This window comes from Peromyscus maniculatus, chromosome 7, assembly GCF_049852395.1.
Source record: "Peromyscus maniculatus bairdii isolate BWxNUB_F1_BW_parent chromosome 7, HU_Pman_BW_mat_3.1, whole genome shotgun sequence".
Taxonomy (NCBI): domain Eukaryota; kingdom Metazoa; phylum Chordata; class Mammalia; order Rodentia; family Cricetidae; genus Peromyscus; species Peromyscus maniculatus.
The window spans coordinates 98,436,957-98,460,724 of record NC_134858.1 but is presented as its reverse complement, the minus strand read 5'-3'; the positions used below and the strand labels follow the sequence as shown (position 1 = coordinate 98,460,724).

The 23,768-nt window shown below is 35.3% G+C and overlaps 1 protein-coding gene across 3 annotated transcripts in view; it reads right to left on the bottom strand.

Annotated features, from left to right (window-relative positions):
* Positions 1-23,768, bottom strand: part of Stag1 (STAG1 cohesin complex component) — a 322,127-nt gene that overhangs the window by 185,777 nt on the left and 112,582 nt on the right. For 2 of the 3 annotated variants that reach the window (XM_076576916.1, XM_076576917.1), the window contains one exon: positions 5,573-5,669. The exons of the other annotated variant lie outside the window; for it this stretch is intronic. In XM_076576916.1, coding sequence (XP_076433031.1) covers positions 5,573-5,669 — 97 coding nt within the window. The remainder of the gene's footprint in view (positions 1-5,572; positions 5,670-23,768) is intronic. 3 annotated transcript variants of the gene reach the window in all.

The window sequence follows — 23,768 nt, the reverse complement described above, 5'->3', positions numbered from 1 at the left end:
TAAAAAGTTCATTCAATCCTGAGCTGCCAACTTCAACCACTCTATTTTTAAAATTACTTAACTTGAAGTCCATAAAGTGATAGGACATTTACATGGGTTGCTGGTTTGGGTAAAACTCTTAGTACCTCCCTAGAACATAATGGAACTCGGATCTTCTTATGTGTATTTCCAGGTTAAAATAGTGTTTGGAAAATGAGGCCTGCCTTTTTTTTCTCAGAACCAGAAAGTCATTCCAGCGAATGTCTAACCACTCCTACCTAGTGTTCACATCCAGAGTAGAGGGGATTAGGCTCAACAGAACTAGATACCCTTATCCAAAATACCTTATATTTACCAGATTAAAGAGAATGGAATGAAGAAGTAAGCAGGAAGAAATATGGAATCCAGTAAACTGTCTCACAGGTATATATGTAAACCTTATTATAGTCTGGAAAACTGGAATTGTCTTCTTTGATGCTTCTGCCCATTTTAAGCTTTACTTTCCCTAGGTCCAATGTTAGCCACAGTAGGAACCTTAACCTTTGTATCTGTACAACTAAAAATAAAAGTGCATAAAGGTAACAGTTACATAAAGAAATAAAAGATAGGAGACTAAACACAGGCAAATTCTTGCTATACTTGATAGCATAACAGTATTTCAAATAACATTTTAATTTCTAGTTTTTATGATATAACATTGCATACTCAGAACTACTGACACCTAGGCATGATGAAATATACTAACACTATCTAGTACACTAGCAAAAAGCATTCCAAACAGTAAAGGCCTTTCAAGTATTCTATGTATGAATCAGCCTATTGTTTAAAAGATTAGTTTTCTAGATCCATCCATTCGCCTGCAAACCTCATGATGTCATTGTTTTTCTCTGCTGAGTAGTATTCCATTGTGTATATGTAACACATTTTATTTATCCATTCTTCAGTTGAAGAGCATCTAGGTTGTTTCCAGGTTCTGGATATTACAAACAATGCTGATATGAACATAGCTGAGCAAGTGCTCTTGTGGTATGATTGAGCAATTCTTGGGTATATGCCCAAGAGTGGTATAGCTGGATCTTGGGGGAGATTGATTCCCAATTTTCTAAGAAAGCGCCATATTGATTTCCAAAGTGGTTGTACAAGCTTGCATTCCCACAAGCAGTGGAGGAGAATTCCCCTAGTTCCACATGAGAAAAGGAAAAAACAAACTACTAGAGAGGCCCACAGAAATTCACAAAGATACCCCCACAATAGACTGCTGGCAATGGTTGAGAGACAGCCCGAACTGACCTACTCTGGGGATGGGATGGCCAAACACCCTAATAGTCGTGCCAGAAACCCCATTCAAGGACTGAGGAATCTGGATGCAGAGATCCACAGCTAGGCCCCGGGTGGGGCTCCGGGAGTCTAATTAGCAAGAAAGAGGAGGGTTTATATGAGCAAGAATTGTTGAAACCAAGGTTGGATAAAGCACAGGGACAAATAGCCAAATGAATGGAAACACATGAACTATGAACCAAAGGCTGAGGGGCCCCCAACTGGATCAGGCCCTCTGAATAGGTGAGACAGTTGGCTTGATCAGTTTGGGAGGCATCTAGGCAGTGGTACCGGGTCCTGTGCTTCATTGCATGAGTTGGCTGTTTGAAACCTGGAACTTATGCAGGGACGCTTGGCTCAGTCTGGGAGGAGGGGACTGGACCTGCCTGGAATGAGTCTACCAGGTCAATCTCAGTCCTCGGGGGAAGGGGGCAGGAGGGGGGAGAACAAGGGAATCCGTGGCTGATATGTAGAACTGAATGGTATTGTAAAATAAAATAAAAAGAAAAATAAATAAATAAATAAAACACTAAATGTATGTCTTAGACCTAAACATTAAAAAAAAAAGATTAGAGTTACAGATTCTTAATAAATATTACCTGACATTGAGATGTTGAAGGGATACTACAATCATATGACAGAACCAACTTTTGTTAGATTCTCTTTCCTTTTCCATCCTTCCCTCTCCCCACCCCTTGTTTCTTTCATTTTTACTTTATCTAGACCCATACAGACGAATCAAAATAAAAGAGAAAGATTGCTGACAAGTATCAATGAACTGGTAGAGGAAACCTCAGGAAAAGGGAAGTAGATCTAAACTACTAAAACTAACAAGGATTCACTAAAGAAATACCCACATATAGTAAATTCAGGGTTTACTAATTATACCATAATGCAGTGACTAAAAAGGGAAGCTGGAAGAAATGCAGAGAAAAGGGCACTTACTCTGGTTGCTTTCTAACAAACATTTCAAACAAAATTCGTTAAATATCTTGGGGTGCATGTGAACTACTTGGGTTATGTGTGAATGGGGGAAAATAAAAAATTATTATGATAATATTTTATAAAATAGGTAATAATTTATAATGTCATAAAGGTTGTGATTGTACGTTCACTGATGGGTCTGTCTCTAGATGGCAGTCTATACTTTGTAACACTGCTAGTTAAAAATATGAACACATTCCTTCCTTGGTAAGTATGAAGGTGGTTATACATTATATTGGTAATTTGGCATTTGTTTAGGTTCACTGAAAAACTGGCTCTGTTATATGGGTTCTCCCAGCCATCCCAATGGTTCAGACCCAAACATGTTTGCCTCAAAGTGTCCTCCAAAGTTCCTTCTCTGGGAATGGGCTGGGTCTCCTAACTGTGACAGGAAGCAGAGAACAGCAAAACAGCACAAGAGTAAAATATTACTATTATTACCTCATGCCATAAGAAGTACTGCAGTGACTAAGAAAAGCTAAAGTTCAGCTATGGGAAGTTGAGTTATAAAGAGAACTGAATCAAGAACTTCAGGGGACTGTATGAACTTTCCCAAGTGGTTCCTCTTGGATGTTATCTCTATCTGTTAGAATTTGTTTTACTTAGAAGCATCACTCAAAAGGATATTCTGCTGTACCCAGGACTCTACTAAGAATTCTAGCTGACTGCCTTAAAGGGACTTCTCCAATTTCTAAATTAGTACCCACCCATAAGATGTTCCAGTCCTCCTCCCTCCTCCTCCCCTTCCCTATTTATCCCTTAATAAACCTGCTATAATGATGGCCAAACTCTGGACCACATAAAACTGTGATAGATAAAATAATTGTACAAAAAGGGAAAAAAAATCACATATTGGCATGTAATGTATGATTATAAGTTATCTAGTCTTTCAGGACTGTACAAGGGACACTATATCTACATAGAATAGACAACTCATTAAATGTTAATTTAGCAAATTTTAAAATTTGGTTGACTGGTGATAGGTAATCCAGGCATGAAAGCAAACATTGTCCTACAGACAGTCAAAGATATTCAAATATTTCCCCAAATCTTAAAACAACCCCATCTTCAGTGCTCAAGATCTTTACATAAGAGACAAAAGAAATGAATCAATTTACATTTTAAAATGTCAGTAAACTCCCTGTTCTCTGCTTCTAAAATGGTTCAAAACAAGTTTAATACTCCAACACATAAACCCGTATTAAAATTCTAGGATTATATGATAGCATAAAAAGTAAATGTACCAGAATGTGGGTCCAAACACAAGCATGGGAAAAGACAAAAATATCCCCTGGGTGTCTTCTAGGAACAGAGTGTTGTAGAAGAATATACCCTCATCATATGCTCAGTCTGACAGCCAAAAAGAAAACCCAACCTAGAATCCCACACATAGACCCCTAGGCCCAATCCAACCATAGGCCAGAAGGATATTCTTAACTTTGCCAGGTACTACATGGTATCCTGTGACAATGACTCCAGGCAGAAATCCCCTGAAACAGTTGGTCACACCATATACCAAGACCTTCCACACCTAAAGCATCCTTCAAATGACCCCAGATAGCATCTCACACACCTTCACCAGAGGATAGCATGACATCCTGCTTACTGTATCCATGAAGCACTGGCAATTTGCACTGTGACCCCTAACCCTGTCACTCAAGGACCACCTATAGAACCTAGACATAGAACCTAGATAGTCCTCTAAAGAATTCTGGACATTAGCAGAGTAATATTTAAAACCTACAGAAGGACTGCTCCTAAAATGAAAAGTCAAATTTTTCCCTAGCTGAGCTGGGAACACTTCAGAAACCTCATCCAAATATTAAGAGTTGTCCCGCAAACTGTATCCAGAGCACCATGTACCTAATCCACAATCTGACAAAATATGGTAGTAACTAACACTCTTTTAACAAAGGTGAGACCAGAAAGCCAGGCCAATAAACACCACCAATAACCTAACTCCAGATGCCTAGATCCCGTCGCAAAAAACATATGCAATACAACACACACACACACACACACACACACACACACACAAAAAAAAAAAAAAACCAGTGTGTCTCCTCCAGAAATCTGAACCACCCAGTGTTGATACACCCTGAGAAAAGCAACTTAGTTAACACATAAGACAATTTCACAATACAGATCTATAACCATTATAAGAATTTTTTGTTTGTTTTGTCCTATTCTTGATTTGTTTGGTTTTATCTTTATTATTGTTATTATTATTACTTTAGATGTTTGTTTATATTCTAATAAGAAAGTGTAGATTTGGGTGGGTGGGAAAGTGGAGGGGAGCTGGGGAAGTGGAAACTGTGATCATAATATACTGTATAAAAAAAACTACTTTGAACTTAAAACAAAAAAGACAATGATTTTGAAACACCAATTAAAAAATATTCAAGAAACTCAAAGAGAATATAAATAAATGCAAGATGAAGACCACAAAAGCAAAAACAGCTGAATAAAATAATGAAAAATAATGAAGGTGTGAAAATAGAATTGAATAAAGAGAATCTCTAAAGAAAAGGCAAGCTTCAATAAATGCAAAAACAAAAACTCAGAAAGTCAAACCAAACATTCAAAGGAGAGCCTCACCTACAGACTAGATCAAGTGGAAGAGAGAATAATCAGGTCTTAAAGACAAGTTAGAAGAACAAGATCACACAATTCAAAAGAAAACATTAAAACTAAGAAAACCCATGAAAGGACTCTGGGACACTATAAAAAAATAAATCAATAAATCACAGTTGTAGAAGAGAAGAAACACAGACAAAGGCATAAGAATATTTTCAACCAAATCACAAAAGAGAACGTCCCGAATCTAAGGAAGGAGATGCCTATCAGGGTGAAAGAGCCATACACAGAACACCAAACAGTCAGGACCGGAAAACAAGCTTCCCACTGAAAATAATATATATTAGTATCTTTTCAATTTCCCCTAATAATTCTCATTTCAATAAAACATTAAATGTACTGAAACAAAGAAATAAAATTAACCATCACACTCATTGTCAAAAATGAAGATAGACAAAAATGAATGGTAAAATTTATGATAAAAAAATTCATAAATAGTAATTCTCAGTTTTTCTTGAAGATTTTGAAAGAGATACAGAAGCGTGTTCCCATTTAGACAGGTAACACTGACCAGGAAAAGAAGAGTAAGTACCCTTAAAATACTACCAACCATCTACTCTGCTAAAAATGATCCAAACACAATTCCAGGGGCAGGTGAAGTTACACTGCTGAACTGACAGGTTCGATAAACAGCATTTATTTTACAACTGTGTACCTCGACATCCTGAACACTGGATAAAAAAGTTGATTAAATCCAGAAGTGCGATGTCCCTGTCTTGTTTATATGATTCAATCCAGTCATCCACCACGGACTGTAGAAAAAAAAATACAAAAATAATTTAAAAACATTAACAATACACTAAACAGATTTTTTTTTTAAAAGTTTGTGTGTATGTGAAATTAACTGAGACAATCACTTACCTGAAGCTATTGTTCTGTTGTCAAACAAAAGCAGACTTCTCTATTTATAAGACTAAGAGGTTCATTACTAGAGCTCAAAGATTTATTTACAATAAAGCAAAATACAAAGCTGACATTAAAAATCCCATCGAGGTTACTAATGATTAAACAAACATTTTAAAACTTATGTGATAAATATCAAAATTCACTTATACATAGATACGAGATTTCTAAGTTCAGCAAACTTAATCCATTAGTAGTGTACACAAAGAATGCATACCAAGTGTAACAAACATTTTTTTTAGTAATGTAAGGATGGTTAAGTATTTGTAAATTAAATAACTGAATCAAAACTATAAGAAGAAAAATTGCTGTACTACTAGATCTCAAAGTGTCTAATAAAATCACTGACATCAATAGTCCCCAAAATTTTTATGATAAAATGGGACTTATATATGGGTTCTACTTTAAAAAAGACAAAAACTAAATGATTTTGCTGTTGAAATCCTTAAGCTACTTCAAAAAACCAGGAAAGGCAACCATTCAATGTAACTATTATATCTGTATGAAATGCCAACATTAGTGAAACACTGGTAAAAAGCAGTGGCAGGTAATAAGAATACCAAAATCTAGCTTTCTTCAATGGTGTACCTACAAGTTGCTCATGATCTCCCCACTCATTCTTAATTCTACTATGTAATCCTAATTGATCTCTGCTTCACCAAAAAAGGAGGGAATTCCAGGGGAGGGAAAGGAAGAAGAAGAGGGGAGGGAAAGAAAAAAGTAGGATTGTGATTAGCTGTGAAGATGATAGGATCAGGAGCAGTGAGGATAATGGTAGACAAGGATCATCTGATTATATACACATAGAAAACTGTCAGAACCAAAGCCAGGCAGTGGTGGCACACGTCTTTAATCCCAGCACTCAGGAGGCAGAGGTAGGCAGATCTTTTTGAGTTCGAGGCCATCCTGGTCTACAGAGTGAATTCTAGGACAGCCAGGGCTACACAGAGAAACTCTGTCTCAAAAAATGGGGGAAAAAGTATCAAAATGATATTCATCATTATATATATGTAAAATAAAAACAATTATAATAAGAGGACCAAAGTCTACAAAAGTGATCAGGCAGATTAGTAACAATGACAAGATAGCAAGCTAAAAATTAATGTACAAAGTAACTTCATAAAATTAGCATTAGTTGGAAAACTAGACTGCAACCAAATATAGATCTAAAACTTGTAGAGAAAAGTAAATTTTATAAGTCACACAGCATACAGAAAATAAGTTTAGAAAGAAGTATCATGTCCTGAATTTCATTTAAAGATTTAGTTTTAGATCAATAAAGTCTGTTTATCTAATATTTAAAAAGCCCTAACATCTTAATTGCCATTCTAATTAAAATTGCTTGGGATTTTATTAAGCAGAGGTGGTTATATAGTTTCAAACAAAATGTATAAAATAAAAACAATTTTAACAATAAAATTGTTCACCAAAATTAATTTATATGAAATGACATGCATAAAATTAAATGACATATTGAGGAAATTCTACAAATGGAAATGTATAATCAGAACCAGATAAGAACATAAAACATTTCCAGAATTGAAACATCTTCTCAACCTCCCTTCTCATAGGTAACCCTCTCCAGCCCCAAAGTGAATTATTGTAGTGATGTTTATAACCAAAAATTAGTTTGAGATAAGTAATTTTTAAAGTTCATATACGGTATGCAACCTCCCTTCAAGAAAAACTGTATCAGAAACATGTATTCATCCACATGTTATTGTTCTTGGTGGTGGTGGTGATGATATGTGTGCGTGTGCGTGTGTGTTTTCTATTTCTTTTTAAGACAGTTTCTGGTGTCACTATGCAGCACTGGCTAGCATGGAATTTGCTGTGCAAACCAAAATGGCCTTGAAGACCTTTGCCTGCTTAGTGCAGTGATTAAAATTATGTTTTAACAATTTCTGCTTGCATTGTTTATTGTTTGTTTTTCAATGTCAGTGATTTCTTTCATTGCAAAAACAAATCAATTTGTTTCCTAAACTTGATATATTAATGGTATTTCCAAATTGGGAGTATTACAAACCAAATTATTATGAACATGACTATATACACCCTTTGGTGTTGGTATATTATTTTCTATTTTAAACATACCTAGCAGACTTGTTAATACACAGAATAAACACAAGATCTCATAGTTTCATTTGTATTGCTGTGATAAAAAAAATACTCTAAACTAAGAGAAAAAGGGTGATTTGCTCACAGTATTGTTTCAGTACATCATTTCAGGGAAGACAAAGCAGAAGGAACTTGGCCCATCTACTCACATTACATTAACTGTTAAATACAGAGAGCAACGAATTAATACACATACACTACTGCTCAACTTGTCCTAGTCTCTTCACTCAGTTTAGAACCCAGTCCATGAAATGGTGCAACCAGCATTCAGGATGACTCTTCAGAACTTAATACAATTATGAAAATCCCTTACAGGCATGTCCACAGACCAACCTAATCCAAGCAATTCCACATTCAGATTCCTTTCCAAGATAATCCTAGAATGTCTCAAGTGGACAATTAAAACCAACCATCACACAAGTATTACCCGATTATGCAAACCCAAACCAAAACATGTAAAATATATAGTAGACAGTTTTATTCTACCAATAATGAAAAAGATCCAGTATTGTCTGCTTACTAAAGGTCTCATATCAATACAAATACTATATATTTTCAATCCTTTTAACTTAAGCTACATGGTTGGTTATGGTTTTCCTTTCAGGACTCCCTATTGAGAAGAACCTTCTTTCAAATGAAGAGAAGATTTTCTGACTTAAAACTGCCCTCTACCTTGTTCACCGTTGATGCAGGGAGGAGGGCTGGGTCCTGCCTCAACTGAATGTACCAGCTTTGCTGTCTCCCCATGGAAGAATTTACCCTTTTGGAGGAGAGGATGAGTGATGGGTCGGGATGGGGGGGGTGGCTAGGTGGGGGTGGGAGAAGGGATAAGAGAGGGATCTGTGGTTGGTATGTAAAATGAATAAAAAAATTTGAAATAAAAAAATTAATAAAAAAACTGTCCGCCTGGAGCAACACATTCATGCCTAAGCAGTTTTGTTTTAGAAGTTAACAGAAAATTAGATTATGGTGGTAAAAGAGGTTAAAATCCTCAGCTCTACTTAATGTGGCAGGCACTATGAGCTAAAAGTGAGAACTAGAAGTGGACAGAGCTGTCTAAGTGTGGCTTTTAAGATACAAAGTCCAAGTCAAAAACAAAAACAAAAATTTAAAAAACGCTTTATGGTACCAGGCAGTGGTGACGCACACCTATGATCCCAGCAGAAGCTGGTGAATCTCTGAGTTCAAGGCCAGCCTGGTCTACAGACCAAGTTCCAGGACAGCCAGGGCTACACAGAAAAACCCTGTCTTAAAAAACAAAACAAACAAACTTAAAAAGCATTATGGTATAGGTAATAAAATGGAGTATAAAGGTCATTTCTATAATGGCCTAGTATTGTGAAGGAACACTATACATTACTTTTTAATTCCCAAAGTTATCGCATCAATTTATGCTATTATGATTTACATACAAATTCCCAAAACATTATGGAAGAATGAGGGAGACTGTAGCACTGAAATTTGTAGCACAAGTATGAAAACTTACTAGAAACCCACTGAAGACAGAATACATCAGAAATAATAGATGAACAACCAAAAAAAGTACCATACAGAGAAAACTTAAGCTATCACAAAGGAGATAATTCAATCTTAGAAAGGAAAAACTAATTTTATAAATAAAATATGCTGAAATAATAGGCTAACTTATCCAGAAATGCATGAAATTATGCCATTAAAAAGCTCATAGGAAAGTGTGAAGTCACAGGATTCTAAGTAACTAAGGCCCAGAGAGCAAACATCCTGTGTGGATTTGGAAGCATTATCAAGTGTTGATATAAAGAGGAAAGCAAGGGTAGGGAGAACAGAGTCAGGGGTGGGTGGAGGCATGTATCTATACAAGATACCTCACAATCAAATTGCTGAAAGGGTGTAAGAAAGAGGAAAAGTCTTATACAGCCAGAAGGTACATATGGGGGAGCAAATGAAAGAAATCAAGGCACATCTCACATTAAATACAATGTAAGGTCATGAATAATTAATAAAATATTTTAAAAGAAAAATCTACACAGGATTATTTTAATCTAAACCATATAAAATATATCTTTCAAATAAAAGAAAGATGAAATTTTGCAGAATTTCTGAGCATGGTGATGTACACCTTTAATCCCCAAGGTCAAAAGGATGAGGCAAGAGGACGTGAATTTGAAACTTCCTGGTTCTCAACTGAGACATCTTGTCAGGACGGGCAGACTAGGCTAAATATCTAAATGAAAAAATAAGAGGGAGGGGTGTGTGTGTGTGTGTGTGTGTGTGTGTGTGTGTGTGTGTGTGTGTGTGTGTGTGTGTGTGAGAAAATGACTGGACTAAAGACTTCATGAAAGAATATGTCTAGATTGTTTTATCTGTGCAAATTTCGGTGGTAAGAATAAATGAGGTCAAGAACTATATTACGTATGTTACAGTAACCCCACAAAATGTTATCCTCTAGAAATGACAGAGAAGCTATACCCATGATGTCACATCAACATGGCTTCCTAAACAAGACCTGAAAAAATATAACACCAATGACCATGCTAATATGGAAGGGAGAAATCTCATGGGGTCTCAAGCCTAGACAAATAAGAGGCAGCTAAGAAATACTGAGAGTAGGAGGAATAATTTTCCTCAGGGAAAAGCCCCAAACTAATGTTGTCTAAAACCAAGTGGTCAGCTATGAAATCATATACACAGACATATAACATTACATGGCTTGAACAGATTGGGTTGTAGTTATATATTTAGGAATATATATACACATGTGTATATAACAACAATCAAAGAAACAAAGGCCATGGATTTGGGGGGAGGAGGGCTTGGGAAAGGTTGGAGGAATGAAAGGGAAGGGGAAAGCATCATAATTACATTTTAATTAAATTATTTAAAAATCCTCCTCTTTAAAAAAAAAAACCCTCCCTATGAGCTTTGACAAAGGAGGAAAAGCTTTCTTTGAATCTACTTTATTCATCTTATTCACAGGCTATACATTATACATATGTTGTTTCATTCAAAAGTTTTTCTTTTATTTTCATGTTTCAAAAAAATTATAGAATATTTTAAAGAATTTCCAAGGGCAGCCGCCTGACTCATCATTATTCAGATGGAATAAATTACATATTTCAAAGAGAGGTATCTGCTGAGAGAATTGATTAAATATCATTCAAATAAACAATAAAAAGTTACAGATGGCTATATGTGCAATGCATCTGAAAAATGTGCAGTTGACATGGGAGATATGTCTTTTAAAGATTATTCTAGGATTAGCCAAACATATATTTAAGACATACAGCATAAAAACTACAATTTTTACAGTATATGTTATTTCATTACACAAACTTACTTTCCACACTTATATATTCTAGGATGATGCAATATTTTGAGGCAATAGTAAAATAGTTGAGTGAATACATATAAAGCTCCTTCAGTTGGTGAGAGAATTCATAAATGAATGGAGTTTTATATCATTTATAACTTCTAATTGAATTAACCTTGATATAATATTACAGTAAGCCGACTGGGATCCTCTCTATGGGGTGAAAGAAAATGAGTGGAAAAATAGCAGTCTAGAAATAGCACTGTAACAGTAGCTAAGCCAGTTTTTTCTTCAAATAATCCACCAAAGACCACTTCTATATACTAGCATTCAGTCTACCACCAACATTCAGTCTTCCACTACTTTTTCACTATAAACATGAGACATGAAGGACGTCATTAACACAACGAACTCTATATACAAAAGAAACAGTTGTTATTATTAGCTTTGTTATACAAGCCACTTATTCTCTGGAAGACAACTAGATTAGATAAATTCTTGCCAACTTACTGCTCCCTTATACTGTATTACTGCACCAATACTCAAAACAAAACAAACGAAACCCTTGCCTTTAATGACAGTCATGATGGCAACTATCTGTAATTCTACCACTGGGGAGGCTGAGGCAAGAGATTTATGATTTTAAGGACAACCTGGGCTACAAAAGGCCAGCTTAAGCTACACAGTGACTCTCATTTCAAAATTTTTCAGCTTGTCCAAGAGTCTGAAAATTTCAGTACAATCTTTCCATTCCTTCTCTTTGAGCCCAATAGTTGCTATGATCATTGATACTTTGTGATTATCAAGAACATTGACTACAATTTATACAATGAACTAACTACGTAATACACACAAAAAAGGCATCTGAATGAGTAAAAACAGGCTATAATAAAAATATAAAAACAAAAGATATGCTGTGCAAAATTGACCATAACAAATTTGATATGGCTATATTAATATCTGACAGGACAGAAATAAAGGACAAAGAACTTTAATAAACAAAGATTTCTAAAGAAGAGCATATTCATTAGAAAACTGTAACAGGAGTTGGGGATTTAGCTCAGTGGTAGAGCACTTGCCTAGTAAGTGCAAGGCCCTGGGTTCGGTCCTCAGCTCAGAATAAAAATTAAGACAGAAAAAGCAAGGCTCGATTTAAAAACAAACAAACAAAACTGTAACAATCCTAAACTTGTATATACTAGATAACAAGAGCCTCAAAATACATAAAACAAAGTTGAACTGTTGGAAGAAATAAGGAGAGTCACAATCATGGCTGAGATTATTTTTTTCACCCATCTCTTGATAACTGATAAAAGATTAAAAAAAAAACACAAAAAGTATTGAGTATAAAGAAGATAAAAATAACATTACCAATAAATACAACCTGGTTGATATGCATGGAACATAAAACTGACTATTACAGAATAGACATAGAATTCACAAAAGAACACTGTAACCCAGATATCTATATGGATTGTCTCTATTTCTAGGTTAGAAAAAAGTATCCAGGACAATTCTGATTACCCATTAATAAGTTTATTTAAATAGGATTATAGACACACAATTATTCTGGAACCTAAACTACAATTCCACTGATTTTTCTTCTACCATCAGTAGAAAATAAAAATCATAAAAAAAAATCATTTCATAGAAAAGTTTTCTAAGTCACATTTGGAAATGGTACATATTATTTCAGCTAACACTTAACAAGTATGTATTAAGTAGGTATATCTGGATTAAGAGAAGTGAAGAAATGTTTCTCTGCCAGTAGCATCCCTGAATTTTCTTTATATGAAGTAAAATAAAAAATAAAAATTTGATACATAGATATTTCTTTCTGCCAAAATCAGCCCTTCTGGCTACTGATATTACATGCACTCTTCCTGTCAATGAAAATAGGTAAGTACTGTGGGTATTAGACTTTACTTTATTTAAATGACTATAAAAAAGTGTTTCACTAAATTACAATTCATTAGTGTGGTAGAATAAAATGTTGCTAGGACTATTAGCACTAATGAGAAAATGTTTTTTCACAGTAAGTACAATGTATGTAATTCTATTTTTAAAAAAATTTACATGCAGAGACATGCGAGAAGACATAAAAAGTTCAAGGAACAACATTCATGTTTTATGTTCTCAAATCATCCAAAGTACTATTAATTTAAGACTTAAAAACATAAAGGTCATAAAGAGGTACCCAAAAAACTTACTACAGGTGACAAGAATGACATTTTTTCTATAATTATCTTACTGTACTAGAGGACAGAATAAAAATCAGAATTATGCCTTTTTCCTAAGGAATTTGAGGAGATTAGGAAGAAAAATGCAAAACTTAAGAGAGAAAACAAAGCCAAAGCTATAAGGAGAACATATGTGAGAAACAGTCTGACAGTAGCAGTTAAATGTTGAATCTTACCTTGAGGTCCCTAATAGCATAACCATCAATTCAGTCCACCCATCTGTGCAGTCTACACTGAGACCTTAACTCTGTCAATATACATTTTTCTGTAAACTATTTCACAGGGTTAAGTAGGCAAGAATAGACAGAATTAATATTCTATAGTGATGCTAAAGAGTAGATTCATTTGCTTTGCAACAAGACAAGCAGATGATCAAGATAACATTGTAGCTTGCAAACTCAAGATCCTACTTTAACCTTAAGTCATATTTAAAGCTCTGTTTTAGCCCTGATGCACACTGAAACCCGTGAACACATCTCTCAACATTAATATTAGAAGATCTTGAGCTATCTAAGCTGCTGGGAATCAGTTGTTTTTCTTAATCATTAACCTAAGCCAGTCTATGTAGTGCCTCAAGAGAAACTAGCTGTGTGACATTTCCTTGTTCTTATTTTCTATGCTCTGCAGTCCCTGCTTTAGCAGGGGCAGGGACAATACCACATCTTGCTTTTACCTGTATTAGTTTTTCCTCTAAGTTAACCTTTATCATAATCTCTTACTATATTTACTAAAGATAATTTCTGCCCTTAGCTTACTGATACAAAAACTGTTGATGAGTGGGTATGCACCCTGAGGATTTAAAATAGAGCTGACTGGTTGTTTTTCATATATAAAACTTTAGATTTCTGATTCCTTTAAGATTTTTTTATAAGATTACCTTTTGAGATGACCAGAGTAATTATTCCTTATTTTGTAACCACAAAATACAGCCTTCCATTAAAAGAACTGACTAAGAAAAACACCTTGCTTATTATACTCTGCTAGGGTATGAATGTATGTAGATTCTTGGGACAACTTGTTTTTCACCGGTAATAAATAAAATGTTTAATCATGTAAGGAATATGGAAAACATGTTGTTTTTTACTTGTATTCATTGTAATCATTCACTTAAAAATAGATTAAAACCACACACACAAAAAAAAGATCCTACTCTAATCCTACTATCCAAGAAACTGAGGCAGCAGAAATGCTGTCAATTTTATGAAACCCTGGGATGCAGTGAGCTCCCAAAAGGAAAGGGTAAAAGAAGGGAATAGATCCTAATCTGGAATGCTGGGGGAAAAATAAACACCCTCATTCTAAGAAGCCAGTAAAATAGTTGATAGGTAATATTTTTCACCATAGTTTTTAGTAGAATAAAAAATGTTTTCGGTAAATTCTGATAGTATAATACACTAATACTATATGTATAGTATATGATATTTAATAAAATAATTATTAGTCAGAAATTTATTTTATGCGGTTGTTTTATTTTTAGGTTTAAGCTAAAAGGCTCTTGATACTCAAAGCCTGGAGTTGTATTTATTAGTCTTGACTGGGTTTTGTTGTCTGTTTTTTAAATGACACTCTTGGGAGGAAATAAGACTTTTAGGGAGGAGGAAGACAAGAACATGTAGTGATATATTTTTTGTGTTCTGACAAATAACGCTTGCCTGGACATCAGAGGGCAAAGCTAGCAACTAGTTAACCAAGAGGCCAGGCAGTGGTGACATACACCTTTAATCCTAGCATGCAGGAGGCAGAGGCAAAGATTGGCCATGCTGGGCTATACCAGATCAATCTAGTCTAAAAGAGAAAAAGAGCCAGGCAGTGGTGGCACACACCTTTAATTCCAGCACTTGGGATCACACACTTTAATTTAATTCCAGCACTAGGAAGGTTGAGAAAGGAAGTGATACAGCTGGGCAGAGAAAGGAATATAAGGATGGAGGAGACAGAAACTCATGCTCTTTCAGGCTGAGGAGTTGGTGAGGTAAGACATGGTGGCTGTGACTTGCTCTGCTTCACTGATCTTTCAGCTTTTACCCTGATATCTGGCTCGAGGTTTTTATTATAAGACCATTTAGAATTTGTGCAACAAGAACATGCATGTGGTGTGTGTGTGTTTGTGAGAGTGATCGGGATTATATACATGTATTTTGTTATTAGAGAACAAACAAAGTGAATTCAGACTTATGAAACAATAAAAGCTGCCTAACCTAACCTAGCTCCTATTATTCTTCAGGCCTCAAATAACTGTTCCTCATATTTACTTATGGCATTTTTAACCTTCTTATAAAATGTTTGTATTCTACACCTTAATAGTAGTTCTTTACTAAAACAATAATTTAGTTAGGATTCCAGCCCATTTCAATTCAAAAGGAACAGGTAGTGCCCCTGTCTGTCCTTGATGCCACCAACATCCTGTGGATATCGCTGTGTATGCTATGAATGTGTTGCTTTGATTGGTTAATAAATAAAGTGCTGATTGGCCAGTAGCCAGACAGGAAGTATAGGCGGGACAAAGAGAGAGGAGAATTCTGGGAACAGAAAGGCTGAGTCGGGAGTTGTCAGCCAGACACAAAGGAAGCAAGATGTGAAGGCAGAACTGGGAAAAGGTACCAAGCTATGTGGCTAAGCATAAATAAGAATTGTGGGTTAGTTTAAATGTAAGAGCTAGTCAGTGGTAGTCCTGAGCTAATGGCAGAGCAATTTTAATTAATATAAGCTTCTGAGTGATAATTTTATAAGTGGGCTGTGGGACTGCGGGGTCTTGATGGGACCCCCGGAGAGAATCTTTACAGATACACCGACAGAGATTTTTTTTTCCCTTCCATAGGCATGGTAAACAGCCCAGTTTCAGTTGGAATATGAAAAATAGATATTTATCTTTCTTTAACCCCTTCAAATTAAAAGAATGGAAATGAGAGCAACTAGTGAGATAGGAATAAGCAAACTGTACAATGGCTAAAAATTGATAAAATCTCAAGTATTGCAGAAGGACATTAAGTGACTGCTACAAACAAACAAACAAACAAACAGACATAAACCCACAAGACTAAGCTGGGAGTGGTAGCACATTCCTTTAATCTCAGCACTTGTGAACCAGAAATAGGCAGATCTCTGAGTTTGAGGCCAGTCTGGTCTACAGAGTGAGTTCCAGGACAATCAGAACTGTTACAAAGAAGAAACTCTGTCTAAAAAACAAAACAATCACACAAAACCACAAGACTACCCATAACCAGCTAATCTTAAGGTTTCTATTACTGCAGTGAAATATCACAACTAAAAGCAAGTTGGGGAGCAAAGAGGCTTATACTTCCACGCTGTAGTCCATCATTGAAGAAAGCCATGACAGGAACTCACACAGGGCAGGAACCTGGAGACAGGAGCTGATAAAGAGGTCATGGAGAGGTGCTACTTACTTACTGGCTTGCTCCCCATGGCTTGCTCAGACTGCTTTCTTATAGAACATAGGCCCACCAGCCCTGGGGCAGCATCACCAACAATGGGCTGGATCCAACCCCATCAATCACTAATTAAGAAAATGTCCCTCCCACAGGCTTGCTTACAGCCCAATCATATGGAGGCATTTTCTCAGATGATTCTAGTTTATGCCAAGAACTAGCCAGGACACAGGGTGAGACCAACTTGGCCAATTGGAATGATCTTTGTTTCACTATACAAGTAGTTCCAGCCGGGCGGTGGTGGTGCACGCCTTTAATCCCAGCACTCGGGAGGCAGAGCCAGGCGGATCTCTGTAAGTTCGAGGCCAGCCTGGGCTACCAAGTGAGCTCCAGGAAAGGCGCAAAGCTACACAGAGAAACCCTGTCTCGAAAAACCAGAAAAAAAAAAAAAAAAAAAGTAGTTCCATATCATAAACCTTTCAAAATTCCTACTCTCAAAATGTATCTAATGGCTTGACACATCTAGAAAAGCCAACTTAAAGACAGAAAAGAGGAGAAAAATTCTATTGTGGAAAAAACAAAAACAAAAACAAAAACCACTCCTGGAATTCACTGCACCTTAACTTGTGAATAAGCCTCTCATCCGCTAAACTTCAGCAATTAAAATGAGCTATCCAAGGGAAATTCCCCCCCCCCCCTTTACTTAACTCGTTTTTTTTTAATTAATAAACCTCAACTCCTTAAAAGTACAGCCGGAATAGGTTTTAACAATATTTGACCAGAGCGTGGAAATACATTTCTGTTAGGCAAATTCATTGCTACTGGTGCACTCATTAGAGATTTTAAATGAATGTGTTAGTTTGTGTAGCTGGAGATGACTATAAATTTAATGGCTATGATGTTGGAGCTTCCTTGATACTAATGCAGAATAAAATTATTTAAGAGTTAAGAAGTTTTTGAGTGAAGATTTTTTTATTTGGTATGTCATTTGAGAAATGCATACCTACACTACAACTACTCTGGTATGCTCCAAAAGAAGGCCTAGAAGCCTTGGAAAATATACTAGTAGAGTGAGTAGACATCTACATCTTTATAAAATTAAGTGGCTATTCTTCTTTGTAAGCCAAGCATATGTATAAAAGATGTGGTCATTAAGAACAGTTTCCAGTTTTCAATGTAGATAATGGCATCTCAAGGTAACACAGAACAAATAGCAACAGTCCAACCTCAAAGACAAAGTGGACACATTACATGTGAATTGCAGCTTGGACTTTGAGATAAGTGGAGCACCTTAACCTGCAGAACCTGAGCAGCAGGTAATAACCAGTATCACTCAGAACAAAATATATGACCAATCTACTAATGTACTGTTTGATTTATTCAACAGCTAAAACTCTAGCATGATTGTTAGAAACTTGATTTAAGAAGACAGAGTGAAGAGCTATACTTTCTCACAGTTTTTAGATGCAGGCAAATTCACAAATACAACTTTGAATGAAAAGGAGAACAAATCCCTTGAAGAAAGACTTCCTCTAAACTACTTCAAGTTTGTGCCGTTTATCTTCCTCTAAAGTGTTACATCCATTAGGGGTGTTATATGTTGTTAAAAAAAATTATCTACACTTTCCTGTAGTAACAGACACTGTCTCTGGGGATTCTTATTGCCTGTGTTATCCAATTAGAGGCTTGCAGAGGTCAGGTAATAAATGGACCTTTCTGCTACTCATTAAAATACATTCATATTCTAGTTCAAAAATGCTAAAACATGTATCATCTATAAATACTTTCTAACATTACTGCATACCAGATAAGACTACGGTTTGCCATGTCTCAAGTAAACCAAGACACTCTTAAGATGTACAACTATTCAAAGGAGTTCTTGAAGTCAATCACAATGGACTATTGTTTTCTTCGTGTTGGATAGTTAAGTTGTAATTTCCTAAATCTATGTTGTAGAACTGCAGGAGGGAAATTAGGTACTTCTATTAATTTATAAGGCTACAAATTAAATCTTAAGTTATACTAACAAGCCTTTTAAATATCCAAAGGTCAACTTTCCTCTCTATTTCTTTCCTTAAAATCAATTTCCAATTGTTTACACTATTTCTATGTTCATGTTCTCAAGAATTTAATATTGACTTCAGGTTAAGTAACCATGTACTAAGTTCAAAGATTTTCACTACCAGGAAACAAGTCTCTTTGTAGCCCTCTACCAAAGATTAGGGATAAAGTCTAGAGACAGTAAGAAATCATTTCAACATATATTCAGTTTGTTTTAGTAGCTTAGAAATAAACTTTTTACATAAAAGTTTTGCTTTATTATGATTAAAGCTAATGTACGAAGAACATATCCTGAGCATGTTCACTCTAAGTTAAATAATTTTTAATAAAGAAACCTCATTTATGCATGGATATGGATTTGTGTGTCATTTGTTTTATTTGTTCATGTGTTTATTTATTTTGACTTTTGAGGCAGAATCTCACTCATAATTTCTGTAGCCGAGTCTTTCCTTGAATGCAAAATTCTCATGCCTATACAATTTTTCTGCTGCTGAGACTAAAAGCATGTGCTATTACACTTCATTTAGTATAGTATTTTCTACTGCAATTCTTCCTGATAATATATACAAGATTACTTTAGACAGAAGCAAATAACACTTAGGTTCTTCCTTTAAAATGAAACTAGAACACAACATTTCTATATTTAAACATCTACAAACAATATGAATGTTTACAAGTATATAATAAAGGCAGTGGTGGTGTACGCCTTTAATCCCAGCACTCAGGAGGCAGAGCCAGGGGAATCTCTGTGAGTTCCAGGCCAGCCTGGTCTACAGAGTGAGTTCCAGGACAGGCTCCAAAGCTACACACAGAAACCCTGTCTCGAAAAACCAAAATAAATAAGTAAGCAAGTAAGTAAGTAAATAAATAAATAAAAGGTTAATTTTTCCTAAAAATACTCAGTGGTATAAAAAGTAGTATATATATAAACAATCATTCATAACCACATAAACATATATGTATGGTTACTAGTTACAAACAATAACAATTACTTCTTTGTTTACTTGTTCTACCAAAGAATATCAGCATACAATGTGATACAAAACGACTTTAGAGAAAATAATGGGAGAATATTGTCAAACTCACAAGTTATTTTAAGACTTGAAATTGGAGCCGGGCGGTGGTGGCGCACGCCTTTAATCCCAGCACTCGGGAGGCAGAGCCAAGCGGATCTCTGTGAGTTCGAGGCCAGCCTGGGCTACCAAGTAAGTCCCAGGAAAGGCGCAAAGCTACACAGAGAAACCCTGTCTCGAAAAACCAAAAAAAAAAAAAAAAAAAAAAAAAGACTTGAAATTGGCAAGTACATAAAATATAACAGCAGCAAAGTGTTCAGTAAAAGTTGAAATCAGAAAAAATAGTAGGTAACTTTTTGATGTAATTGAACAAAGGGATAAGAAAAGATACTATTTACTTATTTTATCAATCAAAGAAAGGGTATTGCACATGCTAAGTTTTCTACCACCAAGCACATGCCTAGTTCTCAGAAAATTGCTAATTTGAGGTCCTAACCATGATTCCAGGTCTATGCAACTTAAATATAGTGAACACTTTTAACCTACAACTAATAAGAAGCTTTTATAATTTACTGTTTTAAAGAAGTTAAACAGAAACAAAAATATTACAGCATACCTACTCTGATTACTTTAAAAATGACTCTAGTATGGCAAATGCATATTCTATCTCTCTCTGTCTCTTTTGCTTTTTGAGACAGGGTTTCTCTGTGTAATTTTGGTGGCTGTCCTGGATCTTGCTCCGTAGAACCAGACTGGCCTCGAACTCACAGATTCCCCTGGCTCTACGTCCTAAGTACTAAGATTAAAGGTGTGCGCCACCAACACCCAGCTTGCATATTCCCTTTAATAGCATGCATGAGAGCAAGGAAGTGAATACATTGCCAGAGACTACATTTCTATGTTCACTTTAAAACGGAAGTTCCTATCAATGGAATGGAAACAGAAGGAACTGTTTTTTTCTTTCACTAACTGCTCCCAAACAACATGAAGCCTCTAAAATTGGGAAGTTTAGAAATTGGAAGAAACTTGGAAACCTGAATTATTTTGCGAAGGAGAAAAAAATGCAAAACCTACCACTAACTCTCATATGAAATGGTTACATAAAATGAGAAATTGTCCAATACAATGAACTACTGATCTTAAGATGTATGGATTTTGTTTTAGTAGCACATGGATATCAGCATGAGTAATTTTTTTCTAACTTCTAAAATTGGGAAATCCATGAATATTACAGTCAGGCAAGTTTAGTTCATATTGTGTCCCTTGCGATTAATAGTGTAAAAAGGAAAATTAGTTCTCAAGCAAATTTTGTTAAATGACTAAATTAAAAGTGTAACTTGACAACTGGGGATACAAAATGAAAAATATTAATGGATTACAGGAAATTATCTAAAGTGCTTAGTAACTCATAAAAACTAACGTTTAAAAAAATCAATTAAATTCATAGCTAACAAATTTTCACAAATGTTTACTGATGTGGATTTTAAAAGTCAAAATGCCTACGGGTATGGTGACACACACACCTTTAATCCCACCAATTGGGAGATAGAAGCAGGCAGATCTCTGTGAGTCTGAGGCCAGGCTGCTCTACACTGCGAATTCCAGGACAGCCAGGGCTATCGAGACACCATATCAAAAATAATCAGAAAATCAAAATGTCTAAATCAAAGTCTCTCATACAAATGTTCCCACAGCCACACTAAGAAAAAATTCTTTTAGTGAACAACTAAGTCAAACAACTAGGGATCACCAAGACTCTTACCTTTCAAAGTCATCTCATTGCTTTCACTTTGTAAAACAGTGATATTTTCTTTCCTTATTCACATGCCCTAGTAAAATTTGTAGCTACGAAAGACTAGGTTGTGACCATAGGATGTTTTGACTGTTGTAATACCGATGGCTTTCTAAAATACATTAGTATTTTCATTTTGTACCACTAAATACCAACCAATGGATTTTTAGTCCAGCCATTCAACAAAAATTTGCTCAGAGTTAATTATAATTATTTTAGACTTTCCATTGGGCACAGGGAAATCCATAAAACTGATGGTCATTACTTTCCCATGAGATTCATCAAAAATAGTTATTGGTGTTTGACTCCAATCTCAATATATCCACAAACCATTATCTAAATTGCTCCCAGAAAGAAACTGACCAAAATGTAACTATGATCAAACACACTTGTGCTAACTGTTCACTGTCGCTATACAGAACACTACAGGTTTCTTATTTAATTTTGTGGGTGGTGGGGGAATTGTGGGGGCTGGACAACACAACATGGACTACTCATGTGAAGTCAGAAAAGAACTTGCGGGATTTAAGTTTGTCCTTTCATCAGGTGGATTTTGGAGGTTGATTTCAGTTCAATAGGCTTGCCAGTTAGGAGTCTGTATAAGTTGAGCCATCTCCCTGGCCTAAATTTTTTAATGTTAATTTTTCTATTCAGGAACTCTGATACTCAGTTCCAACACCACAGAAAAGTTTCTTTTGAAATTTTAATACAAGTTTGTGTATCTTCTGTAAGAATGGATACATCTGCATCTTTTTAACTACTGCAGCTCTTCTATTTTGTTTGGGTTTTCATTATTGTTGGCTCAAGACACTGGTTATGTGTTCTGTTGAGTAAGTAATAAACAGTAGTGACAATCCTGGGTCCAGAGAATGCAACTATATTTCACTATGAAAAAGACACATTGAGAATTGTGGTTTTGAGGAAAGTAACATTTACTGGGAACAGAAGTTTTCCTATCCCCCCCATTTATAAAATTTTTAACATGGGTATAAAATAAATTTTATAAACACTCTATACCAATATAGATAGTATGTATCTTTCCTGTAACATGATTATTTGGTGCATTATAGTACAAGATTGTCTAATATCAAACCATCCTTGCAATCTCAAGATAAATTTGCATTTCCTTGCTATTATTCTCTTTCCTCTTGCCTACTCTGGGCTACACTGTAAGGGACTGTCTAAGGAGAGGCTATTATTAAATATTTTAATAGGAAAATTAATTACCTGAATAATGCATTTCAACAACTTATTTTCAGCTTTTAACACTGTCTTTTTTAAAAATCTATTCTTGTTTGATTTATTCCCTATTTTAATTTTCAAATATCTTCTTTTATTCATCTACCTTTTTAAATTTACTAATTTATTATTCATCCATCCTTAGCTAATATTTTTCTGATTACTTCTGTTCATATTCCAAAATCTTAAAACATACACTATAACTTTAGACCTTCCTTTAAACTTAGTAATTCCACAGACGTCATTAACACAGCATATTTTATCTAAAGTGCTGTTCATATGGCCTATACTTGTCCTGATTCTTTCTTCATCTTTTTATTTCCTACAAAGGAAAATTTTAAGATATACTATCCTATAAAAAGTAAGACCCTTTTGAGAATTTCAGTTAATTTTTTAACTTACAACTGTAGGAATACTATGTTTAATAGGCAAACCAAAGGACAGCTTGAGATACATGATATCTGAATTACTTTTCTCATTGTGGTGACAAAATCCTGAAGGAAATATAAGAGAGAAAAGATTTATTTTATCTTTCAGTTTCAGAGGATCACATGCTAAGGAAGACATAGTGAAGTCGATGGCAGAAGAAGCCAGCAGCAGAGACATGCTCACAAGATGGTCAATCAAAAAGCAGAAGAACAAACTAGAAGCAGAATGTGGAAACTCTGAAGTCCTACCTAATAGGTACTAACTTTGGAAAGCCAGTCCTTACATGCTAAAAGTTGCACAACCTCCAAAAATATCACCATGAGCTAAAAGAAGCAGCTCTGAAACACAAGACTCTGAAGACAGTTTACATTCAGGTCACTA